Source organism: Saccopteryx bilineata, chromosome 3 (assembly GCF_036850765.1).
Source record: "Saccopteryx bilineata isolate mSacBil1 chromosome 3, mSacBil1_pri_phased_curated, whole genome shotgun sequence".
Classification (NCBI taxonomy): domain Eukaryota; kingdom Metazoa; phylum Chordata; class Mammalia; order Chiroptera; family Emballonuridae; genus Saccopteryx; species Saccopteryx bilineata.
The window spans coordinates 300,847,123-300,868,421 of NC_089492.1; the positions used below are offsets into that span (position 1 = coordinate 300,847,123).

A 21,299-nucleotide genomic window follows, 5' to 3' on the forward strand; every position below is an offset into this window, starting at 1 on the left:
GTGGCGCTCGAACAGACGACTTGAGTATGAGTACGAGGAAACTAAAACTGAAGGAAGGTGACGGAACTCCCCAAAGTGAAATGAGCACAGTGAGTAAAGAAAGTTTTTGGGGAAAGTGTAGTTGGGAGTAAAAGATTATGGCACAGATAGGGTAAAAAATGGGGACCTTTATGTAGAAATGTTTCCGTATGAAGACAAATCATTGTCTGAAGAGTATCAGGGTGAGCTGGAAACAGAGGGATGTGAATATGAGGATAACTTGGAGTCTGAGGATGACAGGGGGGATGAAAAATCCGCGGCTATGGGTGCCTTAGCCACGGGGCCTCTGCTGCCCTCAGCTTCTTCCTACATTCAACCCTCTGCTCCTCCGCTCCCTTATCAGGTTGATTGCAAAGTCTATAGCTCAAAATTTGGGAAATCCCCTCTCCAACAATCTATAGACCAAGCTTGAAATGTAGGGGAAACAATAAATGATGGCTTTACCCATTTTCCTGTTGTAGAAATACAGGATGATATGGGGAGACTAGTGCGAGAACATGAACCTGTACCTTTTAGAACTCTGAAAGAGCTTAAACTTGCTTGTGTTCAGTATGGGCCTACTGCCCCCTTTTCACTTGGTTTATCAGATATTATTAGTACAATGGCTCTTCCCCCAAATAACTGGAAGGTGATTGCTTGTGCTTGTCTCTCCGGTGGTAATTATTTGCTGTGGAAGTTGGACTTTCATGAAAGGGCTGTTGAGGTAGGAGAAAAATCTCAGCATAGTCAACCTGAGCTGCCAGTTACAGCAACTGTAGAATTTGAGAATGGATAGGAGATTCTGGTATTAGGAAAGTTACAGCTTTTCCTGTCATGATCTGATTTTCTTTAATGTTTTAACTACAATCTTCTGAACTATCATTTTGTTACTTTCTTGTTCTTTGCCTGGAGGTTGAGGCAGGGGACCTGTGTTGGATCTGACTATGGAAAATATCCCAGCAGCTGCCGAGAGCAAGTTTTCTCGGGGAGATTTTGTTTAGTCACATCCTTCAGTCTCTCTGTCAGAAAATGCCCTGACTAATATCGGGCAGGCATCTTTCTGGTCTGGATGTGCTCTGAAATCCCGGGTTTCTCTCTGGTTTGTCTCGTTTGTCTAATTCTTGTCTCTGTTTAGTCTTTGTTTAATGTTGTCTAAAATGTGTCTGTTTTTAAGGCCTGAATTAAGGGGTTTTTTGCATGCAAAAATTGGAAATGCTGGCTCTCATATTTAGAAAAAATAAAATGTTTTTAGAACTTGTAAGGAGCACTCATTTAAATTTAAATATAATAGAATGTAGATCCTTAAGTCTTACTGATTTGGCTAGTGCATTGTGAGGTGTGTTCAGAGTTAGGAGCCAAATAGCAACTTAAGTATTAGGAAACTCCTGCAAATCTTTGTCATGCTCTTTTTACTTTAATTTTTTTGAATACTGATGTGCAGGGTCATTCAGCAGCAGAGAGACTCTAGAACCCTGCGAGAAGGGCCTTCCCTGAAGTGCAATGGAGGGACCCGCTCACAGGAATCTGGCAAGGGCCAGACCCTGTTCTTTTATGGGGCTGAGGATATGTGTGTGTTTTTCCTAGGTCTGCTGAAGCTCCTCGGTGGATCCCTGAATGACTGGTGAGACACCATGATTCTAGATGAGAGACTCACTTCACAAGAGCAATTGCATAAGACTTATTTTACTATACTCTCTTCCCTTTCTCAATTATTATTATCTATTTTTTTAATGTTTTAGATCATTTTATTTCTTTCCTGCTCCATTGCCTGAAAAGAGGGCGAAAGGAGGGCCTGATTTGGGTGTTGCTGAACAGAAATCTCATATAGCCGTCTTGAGATTTTTCGAGAGATCTCTGTTTAGTATATATCCTTATTACGTTCCTATTAAGGTATCCCTACTTAAGACCAAGCAGGCCATAGTTTAATCTCTAAAACCCCAGGTTTCACTCTTGATTTGTGTGATTGTATGTGAAGTCTTTGTTTAATGTCTAAGTGTCTTTGTTTATAAGGCCTGAATTAAGTCCTTACATGAAAAGTAATAACGATAATAGTTTTGGAAGTGCCGGCTCTAGTATTGAAAACAAAATGGGGATAATTTCATTTCCCTATATAAATATAATTTTGTTTTGAATAAGTAAAGCATGCTCATTTTGGATCCAAAAGACTTGCTGGTTTGGCCAGGCTGCTCCAGGCCGCAAGTGAAAGGCTTGAAGCAGCATAGATTTACATAATAAAAGTGTAAAGATTTTTTTTACTATAGGAGAATAATGAAGATCACACTGGGATTTTTCAGTTTTGATATGTACTCTTTAAATGTGCCTGTTAATTAATATTAAGGGGGTGTTTTTATAAGTATGGGAATGTTGCTTGAAGGTGCATTTATTCTATTTTTGTTAAAAGTTAACAAAGTCAAGAATTTCTTGCAATCTTTGAAGTCAAAATATTGCAAAGTGTGCTTAACATTTGCTTGAAGATTCAATTGTAAATAATATAAAAAGAAAGGGGGGATTCATGTCCTGGAGCTCCTGCAGGTCTACACTGTCATGCTTTTTACTTCAAACAGTTTCTTTTGAATGCTGATGTACAAGAGATGCCAAATTTCTTTGTCCTGCAAACTACTACTCCCTTTTTTATTTTTATTTGATTCCAGCTAATAGCACTGTTTTGTCCTTTTCCGAATATCTCCAGATATATAGGCAGATAGGGACTCTCAAGCCCCTCAGCAAGATCTTCTGAGCATGGCTTTTAAGGTACCAAGAGGCTGAAAAAGCCCAAAGGAGATCAGGTAAAACACTAGCTCTTGGCATACGCCCTCAGAGGCTCCAACACTCCAACTGGACACTGTGGACAAGCCTGGGGTATTTCTTCCAAGTAGCTGGTAGACTGGTCTCATTTACACAAGGGCCACTTAATTATGTCTTGCCTGAATAGTCAGGTTTTTTATTCTTCCCTCGAATATCTCTGTTGTGGGTATTGATAGTCTTGTTTTCTGCTGCTTTAATATATAGTCTTTCCTTTATTCCTCCTGTCTCAATGCCCCACTCATATTTTAGGCTAGGACCTACTCCTAATTCAGAGCTCCTTTTTTCCTTTTTTGCCAACTTACAAATTTACCTCTGCCACCTGGCTTAGTGTATCCCAAGGTTCTCCTCACCACCCCATGGCTGTAAAGCTCCAGTATAGGACCCCTGGGTTCATCTTTCCAGTTTAAAGAAAATGGAAGCTCCGTCTTCATGTGTGCTGCAGATGGCTTTTCCAGTCTACCTGGGTCATTGTCAGCTGGAAGCAGCGGTCATTTTGACACTAACTGCAGAGTGTGGAAGTGTGATGGCAATTCCAGTGCCATATGGATTTTTCCTGGACTCCTGCTCCTGTGACAGTTTTTGATGGGCTGAACTGGGGTTGGGTTGCATTGGCAGAGATTTGGAATGGTATTGGTGCCAACTTGGACTTGGTGAACACTTTAAGGACATTACTCTTTTATAGATTCTTGTATTAGCTTAAAGAGTTTGCTTAAAGGCTTTAATCACTGTGATGTATTAGTATACTTGTTTTGGGTATCTGTTAGCATTGGCTATACTAATTTTGTGTTTTTTCTATATTTTTTCCATCTGCCTCCAAATTAGAAAATCAGATGAGTGCAAATCTCAGCACACAAATTAAAAAGAAAAGGGGGATATGTTGTGGACCATTAATGGCAAAAAGCCATTATAGATTCGAGGCTTAGCAAAAGGCTAAGTTCTCCCCCCTCCATCTCCATATTTGGCTTTGATGCTGAGTATTTGCACCCACTCCACTTGCTTCCTTGGGTTGTTGGAAGCAATATACATGCCCTTCCTCTGACTCTTTGTTTGTTTCAGATGTTTGTAAATTTCACTAATGTATCCTGTTTTTGCCTTGGGAGAGTTCCTGTCTTAGCCTTTGATGTGCAACTTTTTATCAGGGTCCTTGATTTGCATAGGTCTATATAATAAAGCAAACTGGGGCTATGAGGCACTCAGATACTGCCAGGCAGTTTGAAGAGTCCTCCCGGTCCCATCGGTTTTGTTTTGACAAGTGTGTTTCCTCAATTCCGCACCGTTATTTGGAGCTGCGCTGGTCCGCGGCAATCTCCGACTCTTTTTTAATATTTCAATATCCTTTTTTATACTTGCTATTTCTTTATTTAGGTGTTCATAATGACCATCCATTGTTGTTCTAAGATTCCTAAGCATCCTTACTATCATTATTTTGAACTCTGCATCTGGAAGTTTGATTATTTCCATATCACTCAGTTCATCTCCTGAAGGTTTCTCTTGTGGTTTCATTTGGATTGCACTTCTTTGTCTTCTCATTATCTGTGTTTGGGTGTTTTGTTTGTAGAGCTAGTTGAGTCTAGGCTTGGTGTTGTCTGCCTCCAGTTTTCAATTGTGTTATTTCTAGGTCTTCTTGGGTTTGTATTAGCTATTATTTGTAATCCACTTTCAGATTTGGGCCACTTTGAAGTCTTGATTTGTCTGTTTTCTTTTTTTGTTTTGTTTTGTTTTGTTTTTGTTTTGTTTTTTTGATTTGTCTGTTTTCTTAACAGGTGATAGTCTTGTTTACTGATCTCAGCAGGGGGCTTCCTTGAAACTGTATCCAAGAATGCCATGGGTGTAACCTGAGACTCTGAAGGCCTTTTCCACCAACTAATCTCTCTGGGGGCAGGGTGTTTTCTCAGCTTCAGTAGGGGGAGGTGTATATCAGATCTCCGTGGAGACCTGAGTTACTGCCCCTCCTCCCCATTTCTTGTTTTCAGCTGTGTCTTGTTGTGCTGATTGGAGCTGGAGAGATGTCTGGAGATCTGTGATCTGGAAGTAATTCAGTGCTGTTTTGTGGAAGGATCAGTCCCTCCCCCAGCTATGGCTGCCTCCAGCACAGATGAGTCAGCTTTTTAGGTTGTCTCCTGCCTTCCTTTGCCCCTCACAGTCTGTCCCTCTCTCCTTTCCACTTGGGAGATAAGCCGGTTCTTTCAATACACCTTGCTCCCTGTTTGCCAGGCAAGTGGCTGTGAGCAGAATGTTCTGCTCTTTTCCCTGGAGTGAGATCCACTCTGGGCTCTCAGCCTCACCCCCTCTTTGTTCCTGTAAGCAGGGGAGATTCAGGTGCTCCCTACCAGGATTGTTGTGGCTTCTTCTTTGCTCCTTGGTTTTTGAGAGCTGTTCTTGTAGTCCAGAGTTGGTTTTTCACGCTGATTTTTCCTAAATTGATTTGTATTCCAGTTTGGTGGTGAGAGCTGGGTGTCTGTGCATCTGCCTACTCCGCTGCCATCTTCCTTGGTGCCATTTTTCTATATATTTTTTTCTTTTTTTTGTATTTTTCTGAAGCTGGAAACAGGGAGAGACAGTCAGACAGACTCCCGCATGTGCCCGACCGGGATCCACCTGGCACGCCCACCAGGGGGCAATGCTCTGCCCACCGGGGGCGATGCTTTGCCCCTCCGGGGCATCACTCTGTCGTGACCAGAGCCACTCTAGCGTCTGGGGCAGAGGCCAAGGAGCCATCCCCAGCGCTCGGGCCATCTTTGCTCCAGTGGAGCCTCGCTGTGGGAGGGGAAGAGAGAGACAAAGAGAAAGGAGAGGGGGAGGGGTGGAGAAGCAGATGGGTGCTTCTCCTGTGTGCCCTGGCCGGGAATCGAACCCGGGACTTCACACCAGGCCGACGCTCTACCACTGAGCCAACGGGCCAGGGCCTCTATATTTCTTTCTTTCACACCATTCTTTCTCAGGACCTGGACAATTACAAATTATGCTGATTTGTGGCAGGTGGCGCTTGAACAGGGACCTGAGTATGAGAAAATAAAACTAAAGGCAGATGACGAAAGTTATCAAGTGTGCGCAGTGAGTTGAGAAAATTTGGGGGGAAAGTATAAATTATGTTACAGGGTCAAAAGTGAGGGACCTTTTTGTACAAATGCTTATGCAATGAGAATGCTTTTTGTGATATGTTCAGGATGTATGCCCGGGGAACCCAGAGGAGGGAATGTGTTGGGCAGATAAAATATATTATGCTCACTTTGTTAAAGATGACACTGCCCACGTGGAAGCCCGTCACCCAGGTGATTGCTTGGGATGGGCATGATTGTATTAATGTGTGTTGGGGGAGGGCTTTCGTGCCAAAAGGTTTTAAAAGGAAGAGAGATTATGTTGTTCCAGGAGAAGAGTGATTGTGTTCTAGGAGGAGAGCGGAGAGCAGGGAGGAGAGCAGAGTAAGGCCATGTGGAGGAGAGGAGAAGCAGCCAAAATGCAGAGTGCTGAAGGAAAAGCCAGTTTATGCAGAGTTTGTGCAGAGAGAAGGAGATGGGGAACAGAGGTGAATAAGGCTAGTGAGCTAGAAACCTTTGATTCTAGGAAACTCAGATAAGTCAGTAGCTTTGTGAGCACTGAATGAGTGGGTTTTGGAGCCCAGTGTGTTTTACCTGCCCGCCGGGTGCAAGCTAGGATTAAAGGTAATGGCCCACCTATTCTTAGCTCCATTGTTTCATTACCATCTGTCCGAATCTAATGCAAACCTGCATTGGCCAGGCGGCTGTGATGGTGGCTGTGGCTACTGGCCATACAGAATGTTTAATTCTGCTATAGGGGAGCAACTAGGTAAAGTTTTTAAAAGGCAGTTTGAACAAGGATTAAAGGGTTTTATTTCCTCTTCTTGCCTTACAACATGGCAGAAGGTAAAAGAGAAATCTCAGCATAGTCAACCTGAAATGCTAGTTATAGCAACAGTGGAATTTGAGAATGGTTAGGAGATTCAGATACTAGTAAAGTTACACCTTTCTCTGTTATTGTCTGATTAATGTTTTAGTTACAATCCTCTGAACTATCATTTTGTTTCTTTCCTATTCTTTGCCTTAAAATTAGGCAGAGGACCCCTGGAGGACTTGACTACAAAATTTCCCAAGCAGCTGCCAAGATTGTATTTACTCGGGGAAGTTCTACTGGTTCCATCCTCCAGTGCCCCTGTCAGAAAATGCCTTGACAGACAGAGGAACAGAGAAAGACGGGAGGGGGAAGGGAAGCCTTTGTTGTTCCATTCAGTCATATATTTTTTTGGTTGCTTCCCATGTGTGTCCAAAGCAGGGATTAAATGTGCAACCTTCTTGTTTCCAGATAATGCTTTTCACCAAGTGAGCTAACTGGGCAGGGTCAATTTTGAAGTCTTACTTGATCTATATACTTCTGTTTTATTTTATTTTTTTGACAGAGACAGAGAGAGAATCAGAGAGAGGGACAAATAGGGACAGACAGACAGGAAGGGAGAGAAATGAGAAGCACCAATTGTTCATTGCAGCATCTTAGTTGTTCATTGACTGCTTTCTCATATGTGTCTTGATGGGGAGGGGGCAGGGGAAATGTTCAGCAGAGCAAGTGACCACTTGCTCAAGCCAGTGACTTTTGGGCTCAAGCCAGAGACCATGAGGTCATGTCTGTGATCCCACACTCAAGCTAGTGATTCCACTCTCAAGGTAGAGAACCCAGCTCAATGAGACCATGCTCAAGTTGGCCACCTAAGGGGTTTCAAACCTGGGTCTTCCACTTCCCATTCTGATACTCTATCCACTGTGCCAATGCCTGGTCAGGCTTGCAACTGTTTTATAATGGGAAAACAAGGATATGAGTGTCAAAATTTTGCATCAATTGATTAAATATTCTTTCCACTCTTGGAAATATGGTTATTTTACTCTTTCCTAAATTTTACAAGCAACAAAACTTCCCAAAACAAAATGAATTCTTGACTTTCAACAATTGGCCTTTCTCTAAATGTTTTGACTTTGAGGAAATGTTCTAGCAGCACCGTATTTATTTGCTTGTGAACACGAGTGTGCACACTGAAATGTGCATACCAACATGGCTGATAGAAATACTACACAGCACTGTATGAACTCTAAAATCTGCACTCTACAGATCCTCAAATCTTTTACCAAAGTTATATAGTTTTAAAAAGACACCTAGGAGCCAAGGCATGAAATGATTTGATGAAAGCATTATGTTGAACTTTCAGTTTTCAAGCCAGAGACCTCAGGGTTTTGAACCTGGGTCCTCTGTGTCCCAGTCCTACACTCTATTCCCTGCGCCACAACCTTGTCAGGCCATAGTGAAGAATTGATGCTTTTCATCTCTCTCCCTTCCTTTCTTCCCTATCTGTGCCTTTCTCTGTCTCTGTCACAAAAATAATAATAATAAATAAAAAAAGTCGTAATCTAAAATTCAAACCGTGGGGAACCATCACAATATTCCTTAATTGTTTTCTTTTATTGATTGATTTTTAGGTGGGGTACGGGGTGGGGGCGAGGGACAGAAAAACATAGATTTGTTGTTCCCTTTGTTTGTGCATTCATAGCTTTCTTCTTGTATGTGCCCTATAGGGGTTACTGCAACCTTAGTATATCAGGACAATATTCTATCCACCTGAACTACCCAGCCAGGGACTCATTATATTCACCTTGAGGGAAAAAACATGCAAATTTTATCAGTAATGATACTTAAGCATTACTGAACATTACCTTTTTAAAAAAATAAATTTACTAATTTTACAGAGGAGGGAGAGAGGAAGGGAGGGAGAGAGAGATGGAGAAGAGCAGGAAGCATCAACTCCCATATGTGCCTTGACCACACAGTGCAGGGTTTCGAACCGGCCCTCAGCGTTCCACGTCAACGGTTTATCCACTACGCCACCACAGGTCAGACTGAACATTACCTTAATCAAATTCAATGAACAACAAAAAATTAGCAAGTGTGAGCAAGGTGGAGGGGAACCCAGGACACACCGCCTTCCGGCATCTCCCATTTTTGTGCTATCACCACTTCTGATTGGTCGGTATTAAGGCCACGCCCGGTGCTGGAAGCGCTCAGCAGCTGATCCCATTCTACCGGCTTTAGAGTTTAGAGGCAATGCGCACGCGCAGGTCCCCCCCCCCCCCCCCCCCCGCCCCGCTTTAAGCGACAGTAGGAAGGGTCTGGGATCTGGTGATAGTCTTCTCGGTTTAAACCCGCTCCTCCCCGTCCCCATTTCTGCACACGGAGAGTCTGAGGGTCGCTGCGGACGCCGAGAGCCCCACTCCCGAGCCCCCAGCGGTGATTGCGGAGTTCCGGTGAGAGGCCCCGAGCCTGCCCGCTTCGCTGCCGGGTGGGGGCTCCGCGTCGGTTTCCGGGGAAACTCTGAGGCCGCCCCGCCCCGTGTCCCCCGCCGTTAGTAGTGGGACCCCGCTGCCGCGGGATTTCCTGCCTCCGCCCCGAGGGGGCACCCCCCCGTCGCAGGCTGTTTAAAGTTCCGGGAGACGGACAGTGTGCGCCCCTCCCCCTGCCCGGCCTCTCTCGGCCCGTAGAGCCCGGACTGCCCCCCCTCCGGCCTGGGGACCTGCAGACCCCCTCCTGAGACCCCACCCCATTTAATAAGAGGCCCGGGAGCAGGAAGAGCATACTCCATGGGGCGGGGATTTGAGGCGAGAAGGCGGGGTCCCCAGAAGAGCCCCCGGCCCCGCGCGGGGAGGCTGTGTGGGAGCGGCGACAGCGAAGGGGCCCCGGGGACGCGCAGAGCGGGGCTGGGAGGGGTCAGGGGACGGAGAGAGACACGGGAGGGGGAGGAGAGGTCAGTGAGAAGCCGTAAAGAGACGGCATCGTGAGGGTGCGGGGGGGCGGGACCGCGACGGGGAGAGTGACAATAACAGGGGAGAGGAGCGCGAGGGGAAGAAAGGGGAGAAACCCCGAGGAGAGGGAGGGGCCCAGAGAGAAGAGCGCAGGGAGGAGGTTGATTAGCAGAAGCGGGGGAGGGGGGGGGGCAAAGAAGAAAGAATTGAGTCTTTTTGTGAAGTGTCCAATTTATTTACTTCTTTTATTCCACATCTCACATTTAATTCAGTAAGGAATTTATTGAGGTAACTCTTAGTCTGTTGAATATCTGCTTTCCTGCAGGAGCTATTAACTTCTGAAATAATCATTGGTGATATCTCATAACCAGAGCTTAACATTTTTTTCCTCTCCCTTAAGTGAGAAGCCAGGAGGAGGTACAGAGACCGTCCTGCATGCCCAGCGACCAGGATCCACCTGGCCACCCCACTAGGGGGCGATGCTCTACGCATCTGGGACTGTTGCTCTGTTGCTATTTTAATTCCTGCAGTGAGGCCATGGAGCCATCCTCAGCCCTGTGGCCAGCTTGCTCCATCAGAGCCATGGCTGCAAGAGAGTAAGAGAGAGATAGGAAGGAGAAAGAAAGGGGTGGAGAATCAGATGGTCACTTCTCCTGTGTGCCCTGACTAGGAATCAAATCAGAGACTTCCACACATTGGGAGGATGCTCTACTACTGAGCCAACAGACCATGGCCATAATCAGAGCTTGTAATATTTTGCCAAATATCAGGCAGTGTCAACTTTTTAAAACTTTGACCATAGAATACATTACATTAAAAAACATTCAATATCATTTTCCTTATAAATACATATATTATGTTAAGTTTAAATTCTGAGCCCTGCATCCTTTCTAGTGTCTATCATATGTTGAAACAGCCCTTGGTATTTAGTAAACTATATCAGGCTACTTCAGTGCCACTTGATAAGGACGTCTGTTCTTAACAGTCAGAACCTTGTGTTGTGAGTTCATCTAATGTTCAGCAGCGTTTTCTTTGTGTGTGTGTGTGTGTGACGGAGGGACAGATAGGAACAAACAGACAGGAAGGGAGAGAGATAAGAGGCATTAGTTCTCCCTGTAGGAGCACTTTTGTCCTGACTCCAGTGTGGAAGGACAAGAGTGTGTGGCCTTTTCAGCATTTCCAGGTCCTCTGTCTTTGATTGAGGTGGAAGTGGATAAAGGGGCTGTGTGGACACCTGTGATGGCACATTCTCCAAATGCAGACTTGACTCCTGAATATACTGTTACCTGAAAAAACAAGCAGAAGCCGTACCAGGACAGAATGGCTGCTTCTCAGGTAAGTGATGTGTCCTGCTCAGAGGCTGTGTTTGCTTTTTCTCCTAACTTTAGTGGATTTACGACCTGTGACCTATAGTTCTCTACTTCTGATGTTCCTGCCTAGTGAGATTTCCTTTTACTTATTTATTTTTAAATTTTATTTATTGATTTTAGATAGAGGGGAGAGAGGCAGAGAAAGAGGGGTGAAACATGGGAAGCATCAACCCATTGTAGTGTCTTCCCATATGTGCCTTGACTGGGCAAGCCCAAGGGTTTGAACCAGCAAACTCAGCTTGCCAGGTCAAATGCTTTCCTCACTGCCTCACTAAAGGTCTGGGGGCCGATAATTTTTTACTGATTTTCTGTTTGGATGATCTATCAAAAGGCATCAGTGGTGTGTTGAGATCTCCAAGTATTGTTTGTGTATTTCTCTGTTTCTTTTTTTAGATCAGTTAGTAGATGTCTCATATATTTTGGTTCTTTCTGATTTAGTGCATATATACTGCTCACAAAAATTAGAGAATATTTCAAAATGAATATGAAGGAATAAAATATCCCCTAATTTTTGTGAGCAGAATAAATTAAGAATTGTTATGTCTTGATTCTATGTCCCATTTATCATTATAAAATGTTGATCTATGTCTATGGTTACCTTTGTTTTTTTTGTTTTTTTGTATTGGTTACCTTTGTTTTGAAGTCAACATTATCAGATACGAATGTGGCTACAGCTGTTTTTCATTTATTGTTATTTGCTTGGAGAATCGTTTTCCAACCTTTCATTTGAGTCTGCTTTTGTCCTTGCAGCACAGATGTGTCTCTTGAAGGCAGCATATGGTTTGGTTTTGCTTTTTGATCCAATCTGGTACTCTGTGTCTGTTTATTGGATAGTTCAGTCCATTTGCATTTAAGGTAATTATTGACAGTTCAAGATTTTCTATAGCCATTTTAGATTTTGCTTTCTGGTAGCTTTGTGTCTTGTTTGATTCTTCTTTTTTTTTTTGTCAGTTGTTTTTGTGTGGTGGTATTTCACACTTCTATCCCATGTTTCTTCTTTTTTTAAGCTACTTGTTTAAGTAGTGGAATTTTTTTAGATAGTTATCATTAGATTGTTATTTTTTTTTCTGTGACAGAGAGAAAGACAGAGAGAGGGACAGATAGGGACAGAGTTGACAAGCATCAATTCTTCGTTGTGGCACCTTAGTTGTTCATCGATTGCTTTCTCATATGTGCCTTGACTGGGGGGAGGGGGCTTCAGCAGACAGAGTGACCACTTGCTCAAGCCAGCGACCTAGGGCTCAACCTGATGAGCCTTGCTCAAACCAGGTGAGCCCATGCTCAAGCTGGCGACCTTGGGGTTTTGAACCTGGGTCCTCTGCATCCCAGTCTGATGCTCTATCCACTGTGTCACCCCCTGGTCAGGCTATCATTAGATTATTAAGAGAAAAATGGTCATATTTACAAGAAAATTATCATATTTACATTGTCTTTTGAATGCTGCAATCCATCCTCCTTTCCTACTGCTGATGTTTATCTTCTCACCTTTTACGTTATTGTTGTCAGATTATCCTTGTTTTTATTTTGACCTTGTTGGAGCATTTACTTGTAATTTTGATTTGTTTTGTTCTTCGTATCTGGTTAAATAACCCCCTTGAGTATTTCCCGCAGTGGGGGTTTCCTGGTGATAAATTCCCTCAGCTTCTCTATGTCTGCAAAAGCCTTTATTTCTCCTTCATGTGTAGAGGATAGCTTTGGTGGATTTAGTATTCTTGGCTGGTAATTCCTCTGTTTCAGTACTTTAAATGTTTGGGTCCACTGTCTTCTGTTTTGTAGAGTTTCTGCTGAGAAGTCCAATGATAATGTAATGAGCCTTCATTTATATGTTATTATTTGCTGTTGTTTTCCCTAGCTGCCTTGGGGATTCTTTCTTTCTCATTGACTTTTGATAATTTTAATAACGATGTGCCTTGGAGTAGGTCTGTTTGGGTTGCAGTACCTCGGCATTGTGGTTGTTCCTTGGGTTTGAGGCTCTAACTCTTTCCATAGGCTTGGGAAGTTCTCATCCATTATCTGTTTGAATAGGCTCTCCATCCCCTTCTCCCTCTCTTCTCCTGATAACCCATTATTCTTATATTGCTCTTTCTGATGGAGGCAGTTCCTGTGGCACTCTTGTTTTTTTTATTCATGAGCCTGTCTTCCCTCTGTAGCATCTCTAGTTGTCTGTCTTTGATGTAACTGATTCTCACCCCTCTCTGGCCTGTTGTATTAGTGAAACTTGCTGCCTTATTTTTTATTTCATGTATTAAGTTTTTCATCTCTCTTTGGTTCTTTTTTAAAGTTTCAATCTCCTTGGTGAAGTAGTCTTTTTGTTCCTTAATTTGTTTTTTGAGCTCATTAAATTGGCTTATCAGTGTTTTCTTACATCTCATTGAGTGTTTATATAACTTCAGTTTTGAATTCCCTGTCAGTTAATTTCAATGTTTTTTTTTCTTTTGACAGAGAGAGATGGAGAGAGGGACAGACAAGAACAGACAGAGAGGAGAGAGGGGGAGAGATGAGAAGCATCAATTCTTTGTTGTGGCTCTTTGTTGCAGCTCTTTAGTTGTTCATTGATTACTTTCTCATATATGCCTTGACTGAGGGGCTATAGCAGAATGAATGACTGTTGGCTCAAGCCAGAAACCATGGGGTCATGTCTATGATCCCATGCTCAAGCCAGCAACCTCATGCTGAAGCTGGTGAGCCCACACTCAAGCCAGATGAGCCAGGACCTTGGGGTTTCGAACCTGGGTCTTCTGCATCTCAGTTTGATGCTCTATCCACTGCGCCACAGCCTGGTCAGGCAATTTTAATGTTTTCATGTAATTGATACTGTTTCTCCTAGAGATTTTTTCTTTTCTTTCTGAACTGTATCTTTTTTGTGTTACCATGGTATTTGATTTCTTCCTTTGTGGCATTTGAGGTGGTATTGTTAAGAACTCTAACAAGAAAGAACTAAAAAGTGAAAACTAAAAATTTTTAAAAAGCAATAATTATTAAATTTAAAAAATAAAGATTAGAAAAGAAAAACCACAGAAAACAAGCAAAAACTAAAAAGGAAAAAAGAAATAACAATCCACAAAAAATAAGAATAAAAAAATACAAAAGTTAAAGATAATGAAATTCAAATGGGAAGAATAGGAAAAAAGAAAATTGAGAAAAAGAAATAAATGGAAAAAAAATGTTTTTCAGGTTTGTGAGGTTACTGTTTTCTTCCAGTAGGTGTTGCTGTACCGCAAATTCTGGCTCTGAGATTCTTGGGCAGAACTCCCCTGTGACCTTCCTGTTAATAATGTCCTCAGGGCTGCAGTTGTTAGTGGGTGTGGCACATATTGAGGGCGTTATGGCTTCAGCTCTATGGCTTTACGGCTTTGTGGCTTTAGAGTTTTGTGGCTTTGAGGCTCTAGCAATGGTGATTTCAGGTCTCCAGGCACTCCTCCCTGCATCCCAACAGACCAGGGAACTAGGCATGGAGCACCTCTGTTGCTCAGGGGAGACATTGGCTCTGGAGAGCTAGCTGTGGGGTCTGCCACTGCCACTCTTCCTACCCGCAAGGAGAAGGAGTTGGTATCTGGGAGGCTGGGGGGCTTACTTTGTTTTCCTCTGTCTCGGTGTAGAGGGTAGGCTGCAGGCAGACCACAGGAACCATGGCCACAACCCTGGGCTCAGCCCTGCCTCCTTAGTTCAGCACCTCTTCCTCTGTCCCTCAGTCTCTGCTTCTCCCATCTGAAGGAGGATCAGGCACTCCAGGCATCACTCTCCATTTCCAGTAAAGGAAACCCAGGCAGCATGGCCCTCCTTGCCACAGTGCAGCAGAGAAAAAGAAAGGTCACGCTGGCTTCTCTCCTCTTCAGAGCTGGCTGCAAGTGCATTTTATCTTGTACCCCCTTTTCAACCCACCACACCTTCAGTCCATTCAGTGTGAGGATCCTTCAGGCGTACCCACGAGCCCAGCTGGGGTTACTTCACTGTGTAATAACTGTTCAATTTGATGAAATTTCAACAGGAAAGATTAAGAGTATCTCTTGTGCTGCCATTACTCTCTAATCGCTTTCAAATACTAGAGACATTCCCTTTGTGACATCAACCTGGAGGGCAACTGTGTCCAACATTCTTATGAGGATGGGTCAGAGGCTTGGACATCAGTAAGAAGGGAATGTAAGCTTTATATTCGGGTCACTGCAGCATCAGTTCTGTAGGTCAGCATTAAGGAACTGCTGCTTCTAGGGGTCAGAAGAGTTGAGGAAGTTTTGACAGAGAAGAGCAGCTAGAAGAGACTTGGTCATTAGATTGATGAGAAAGTCCTGCTATTTAAAGGGAGTGTTAACACAATGGGGGGGGTACATGTGGATGGACATTTGCAGTAATTACTATTTTTTGTAGTCATTTTCAGATAATTTCCTTATTCGTGTTGTTTGCCTACAGTGTCACAGCAGATAGCTCTCCACGAATGTGCATAACAATTTCAAAGAAATTACAGACAAAAAGAAAGTAGTTCTAACTTCTATTATTATAGATGTTCTTGCTACTGTGTTATAAAAAACAAGTATCATTTACAACTGATTTATGAAACTACATAATCACAATATAATATTGATTTCATTATATTTTCTTTCACTTTTAAATTGTACCTAGTTCCCCTATGTATGTGTCTGTGCATAATGTGTTAACGTTTTTGAGCTCTTTTTCTTCTTCCTTAAGTTTTTGTGATTCTCAGTTACAGAAACTTCTATAAATGTTTATGAGGTTTCCTGTATTGGTCGGTGTTCTTTTTTTAAAAAAAAATTATAGATTAAATTTGAAGTAAAACTTAAGGTCTACCTTTCACTGTAGGTTTTACAAAGCAGTCTCACAGCCAGGGAAGAATTATCTTGTTCTGAGTTTATGTGTGGTAAATTAGTGGTTGCTATGCATCCTATTCTGTGAGAGCAAGAAATTCCATTAAAATTTCAGTTCAAAGTCATGTATGCATTTTTCTCATGTTTTCTTTCTCTGTGCTATTCAGCAGTGTGGCATGTGGACTGGGGACATTGGTGTCACTGATAAAAAGGGAACTTGTTAGAGGTGTGGAAACACAGGCCCCACCCCAGAACTCCTGAGTCAGAATCAGCATTTTTAGAAAATGGCAGTTCACTGTTCTGCATGTCAAAATTGAAGAAGTACTTATACTTTCAAGTTGCCAGCTGAGAAATACACACAGGCCCTGGCGGGTTGGCTCAGTGGTAGAGCATCAGCCTGGCATGCAGGAGTCCCAGGTTCGATTCCCGGCCAGGGCACACAGGAGAAGCGCCCATCTGCTTCTCCACCCCTCCCCTTCTCCTTCCTCTCTGTCTCTCTCTTCCCCTCCTGCAGCCGAGGCTCCATTGGAGCAAAGATGGCCCAGGTGCTGAGGATAGTGCTGTGGCCTCTGCCTCAGGCGCTAGGATGGCTCTGGATGCAACAGAGCAACGCCCCAGAGGGGCAGAGCATTGCCCCCTGGTGGGCGTGCCGGGTGGATCCCGGTCGGGCACATGCAGGAGTCTGTCTGACTGCCTCCCTGTTTCTAGCTTCAGAAAAAAAAAAAAGAAATACACACAACTGATCATGAGTGATGCAGATACAGCACTGACAGACCCACATGCTTGTGTTGATGCTTTCATTTTAGTGATTGATTTCAGAGAGGGAGAGAGAAAGAGAGAGAGGGAAAACCATGAATTTGCTTTTTCACTTATTTATGAATTCATTGGTTGATTTCTTGTATGTTCCCTGACCAGGAATCCAACCTGAGACCTTGGCATATAGGACAAAGCTTTAAACAACTGAGCTACCAGATCACAGTGATGCCTTAATTTTAAAATTCATCTTCTTGAAAAGTCAAGTCTGTGCAATGCATTTGTGGACATTCATCATCCTTGTTACTCAGTGTTAGCAAATACGTTAGAGAATATTAGTGTGTGAAAGATTTTAAAAACAAAGCAAAAGATGATAAAAATTTCTTTGAAATATATTGTTGCTTGACCAGGTGGTGGTGCAGTGGATAAAGCATTGATTGACTGAGAACACTGAAGACCCAGATTCAAATCCCTGAGGTCACTGGCTTGAATCCGGGGTCCCTGACTTTAGCATGGGTTTATAGACAGTACTCCATGGTCACTGGCATGAGCCCAAAGTCTCTGGTTTGAGCAAAGGGTCACTGGCTGAGTTCAAATTCTGAGGTCAAGGTACAAATGAGAAAACAATCAGTGAACCCTGAAACTGCTATATCCTATGAGCTGATGCTTCTAATCTGTCTCAAACCAGTTTGTGTGTCCTTGTCTCTCTCCCACACACATAAAAAAATATATATTGCTGGGAAAAATCATCTTACTGGATCATTTTCTCCTAGGACAAAACCACTTCTAACCCTGTTTTCATGTTCAGTGACATTATGAACTCAGACCGTGGACCTTTGTTATTATGTTTTTCTTCCAGAAACCATTGACCTTCAGGGATGTGACCTTCAGGGATGTGGCTGTGGATTTCTCTCAGGAGGAGTGGGAATGCCTGGACCCAGCTCAGCGGAAACTGTACGTGGATGTGATGTTGGAGAACTACAGGAACCTGGTCTCCCTGGGTGAGGATGACTTCCTTCCTGAGCTTATTCTCTACCCGCAGTGTTTTGTTTCCTTCATTAGGGGGAACATTATGTGGGAGCTTCTGCCTTGGAGGGTAGATTTCAGAGTTCTGCTGTCAGTGAACAAATACAGGGGTGTGCTGGTGTAGAAACAAAGGCTTCATGATGCACATTAATTGTAACTCAGTGTATGAAAACTTATATGTTGTCTAGGGTGCTATCAGAGAACAGTATTTGGAAAGTTATTTTCTAGAACATTGTAATATTGTACCATGACTTCTCACCTGGGCACAAAATTAGTTGGAAATTGGAGAATCTATATCAAAACTCATGTTCCTTTTTTTAATAAACATGTCTTGCTCTCTGTAAGTGAGTCCTGGCCCTTTTCTTGGAGCAAATGAAGAAGCTCTGGGATATGAAGGGAAAAAGACAGTATCCTTCCACCCAGGTAGGTGGGGTGAGGAGGCAGATGACACAGGTGAGAGACCTAAATGTCACAGAGGAGACCAGACCCAAAAATGTGGTTTGGGAAGCTGCTGCAGTGGAAAGGGCTGTGAGAAGCCCAGGTGTATTCTGGTTGCTGTCAGAGAGGGACAGCTCATCTCCAACACATCCCGTGTTCCTGCGTCCTCTCAGGACTCTGCTTTTGTTCCAGTGACCCATCATCACATTAGCAGTGGGGGCGGGGTCCTCCACTTGGACTAGGAGGGCCGCTGTGATCTGGCTTCTATTTCATTACTTGGAGGACCTGGGAAACCTGTTCATTGAGCTGAGGAATTACATGATAAGCGGCTTTTTTCTCATTTGGAATTTTTTGTATGTGTGACAGAGACAGAGAGAGGGACAGACAGAAAGGGAGAGAGATGAGAAGCATCAATCCTTCCTTGCAGTTCCTTAGTTGTTCATTGATTGTGTGCCTTGACCAGGGGGCTACAGCAGAGGGAGTGACCCCTTGCTCAAGCCAGCGACCTTGGGCTTCAAGCCAGTGACCATGGTACCATGTCTATTATCCCATGCTCAAGCTAATGAGCCTGTGCTCAAGCTAGATGAGCCTGCACTCAAGCTGGTGACCTTGGAGTTTCAAACCTGGGTCCTCCTTGTCCCAGTCTGACACTCTATCCAATGTGACACTGCCTGGTCAGGCTCATTTGGAGTTTTTTGTTTGTTTGTTTGTTTTTCACAGAGACAAAGAATCAGAGAGAGGGATAGACAGGGACAGACAGACAGGAACGGAGAGATAAGAAGCATCAATCATTAGTTTTTCGTTGTGCATTGCGACAACTTAGTTGTTCACTGATTGCTTTCTCATATGTGCCTTGACTGCGGGCCTTCAGCAGACGGAGTAACTCCTTGCTCAAGCCAGCTACCTTGGGTCCAAGCTGGTGAGCATTTTTTATTTTGCTCAAACCAGATGAGCCCGCACTCAAGCTGGTGACCTTGGCATCTTGAACCTGGGTTTTCGGCATCCCAGTCCGATGCTCTATCCACTGTGCCACCGCCTGGTTAGGCTCATTTGGAGTTTTTTAAGGAGGTGGTTGAGATCCTAGAATTGGCTGCAGAAATTTCAGGACACCTGGGGGTAGATGTCATGTTTTCAGGTTTATCATTTCTAATCCTGTGGAGGTTACCACTAGACCCTTCAGAGTGTAGACTAATTGATTTCATCATAACACAACGCATCTCTCCAAAGTAAAAAGATCTAATTGTTTCACTTCAAAATGTTGTTTTCCTTAGAAAGAACTATCATTAAAAATTTCTGGTTTTAACTCTGGCCACTTTACTCAGTGAAAGAGCATCAGTTTGGCATGTGGATGTCCTGAGTTCAATTTCATTCAAGGCATACAGGGGAAGTGATCATCTGCTTCTACACCTTCCCCTTCCCCCTTCTCTCTCTTTCTTTCTCTCTCTTTCCATTGTGCAGTCATGGCTCGATTACTGACACTGTACTGTCCCTGGGCGCTGAGGGTGGCTCTATGGTGTCTTCACCCCAGGAACTAAAAATAGCTCAGTTGGAAGTATGGCCCCAGATGAGTAAAGCATCACCCCAAATCAGGTTTTCACATGAATTTCATCAGGGCATATGTATGAGTCTGTCTCTATCCCTTCCTCTCACTTGGAAAAGAAGAAAAAAAACATTGCAAGTAGTATTTTTTAATTGTCCACATTAGAGTCATTTCATGATGTTATGTATCTCAGAGTTTTCAGTAAGTTACTGCCATAGGCGACCTTAGAGTGTTGCCCAGCAGGTAGGAAAGTGTCCACTGTTACCTGCTTTCATCATCACTGTCATTCTGCAGTTCTCTTGTGCAGCTGAGAGCTGCCCGGGACTGTGTCCTTTTCTGTTTTCACTTTTTGATGAGATCTTTGTCATATTTGTGGTTTTGGATCCACAAATGCTGATGCAACATGCAGGATTTTTCCTTTATGGTAAGAAGAGAGTTACAGCATTATTGGGCACTTCATATTTAGGAAGCGGCTTTGTTCCTTAATTCAAGTTTACTTCAGGGAAAAATGAGATTTTTCATTTCCTTTATCATCATGTTCCTTTCTCATGGTGTACTTAATCTGAAATATTTGAAGATTAGTCTTTCCATATTCTACAACTTTCTCATGCTTTCTTTAATGATAAAGGGGTTTCTTTTTTTTGGTGAAGTGGATTACAGCTTACATATTTTTGTAAGAGTAGCTGAAATACATTAAACCATAAAAAAATTTCTCTTGTCATTTAAATGTTTTTATTAAAATTATACTTGAAATTTATTTTTGAAAGATTTGAATGCATTATCTAAGAAATTTTTCTGCTATATAATGTCATGATGCAAACTTTTTGCTGTTTGTAGGTATACTCAGTTATAAATTATAGTTATATAGAAGGATTTTTTATCACTGTAACTTTTATATAATTTTCAGACTTCTGGAGATCAATTTTCTGTTTTTGGTTTGCATTTTTTTCATTCAGTATTATTTTGAACTGGTTTCATATGTACAGGATAGAGGTTAAACCTTAATGTAGTTTAAAAAATCTGAAAATATTCCCTGTCATATTTCCAGGCCCCAGCATAGTTATTACAGTATTATTTACTAGAGTCCCCATGCTGCACTTTATATCTCATGACCATTCTGAGAGAAAGCACCAGCTTGTAGTTGCTTCTCAATATATCTGGACTGGGTAAGCGCTGGGTTTTAAACTGGCGACCTTGGCATTCCAGGTCAATACTTTACTGTTCCACCACAGGTCAGGTGGTTTCATTCTTTTTTTTTTTTTTTTTTTTCTTTCCATTTTTCTGAAGCTGGAAACAGGGAGAGACAGTCAGACAGACTCCCGCATGCGCCCGACCGGGATCCACCCGGCACGCCCACCAGGGGGCAACGCTCTGCCCACCAGGGGGCGATGCTCTGCCCCTCCGGGGCGTCGCCATGTTGCGACCAGAGCTACTCTAGCGCCTGAGGCAGCGGCCACAGAGCCATCCCCAGCGCCCGGGCCATCTTTGCTCCAATGGAGCCTTGGCTGCGGGAGGGGAAGAGAGAGACAGAGAGGGAAAGCGCGGCGGAGGGGTGGAGAAGCAAATGGGCGCTTCTCCTGTGTGCCCTGGCCGGGAATCGAACCCGGGTCCTCTGCACGCTAGGCCGACGCTCTACCACTGAGCCAACCGGCCAGGGCTCATTCTTTTTTATCATCCATTTATTTCTTCTCATTTATGTTCACATTCTTGATCTTTTTTTAATTTTATTTTA

General features: G+C 43.3%; 1 protein-coding gene across 1 annotated transcript in view; it reads left to right on the top strand.

Annotated features, from left to right (window-relative positions):
- Positions 1–21,299, top strand: part of LOC136331947 (zinc finger protein 420-like) — a 335,310-nt gene that overhangs the window by 238,883 nt on the left and 75,128 nt on the right. Inside the window, 1 exon segment of the mRNA XM_066271122.1 lies at positions 17,423–17,564. Coding sequence (XP_066127219.1) covers positions 17,423–17,564 — 142 coding nt within the window.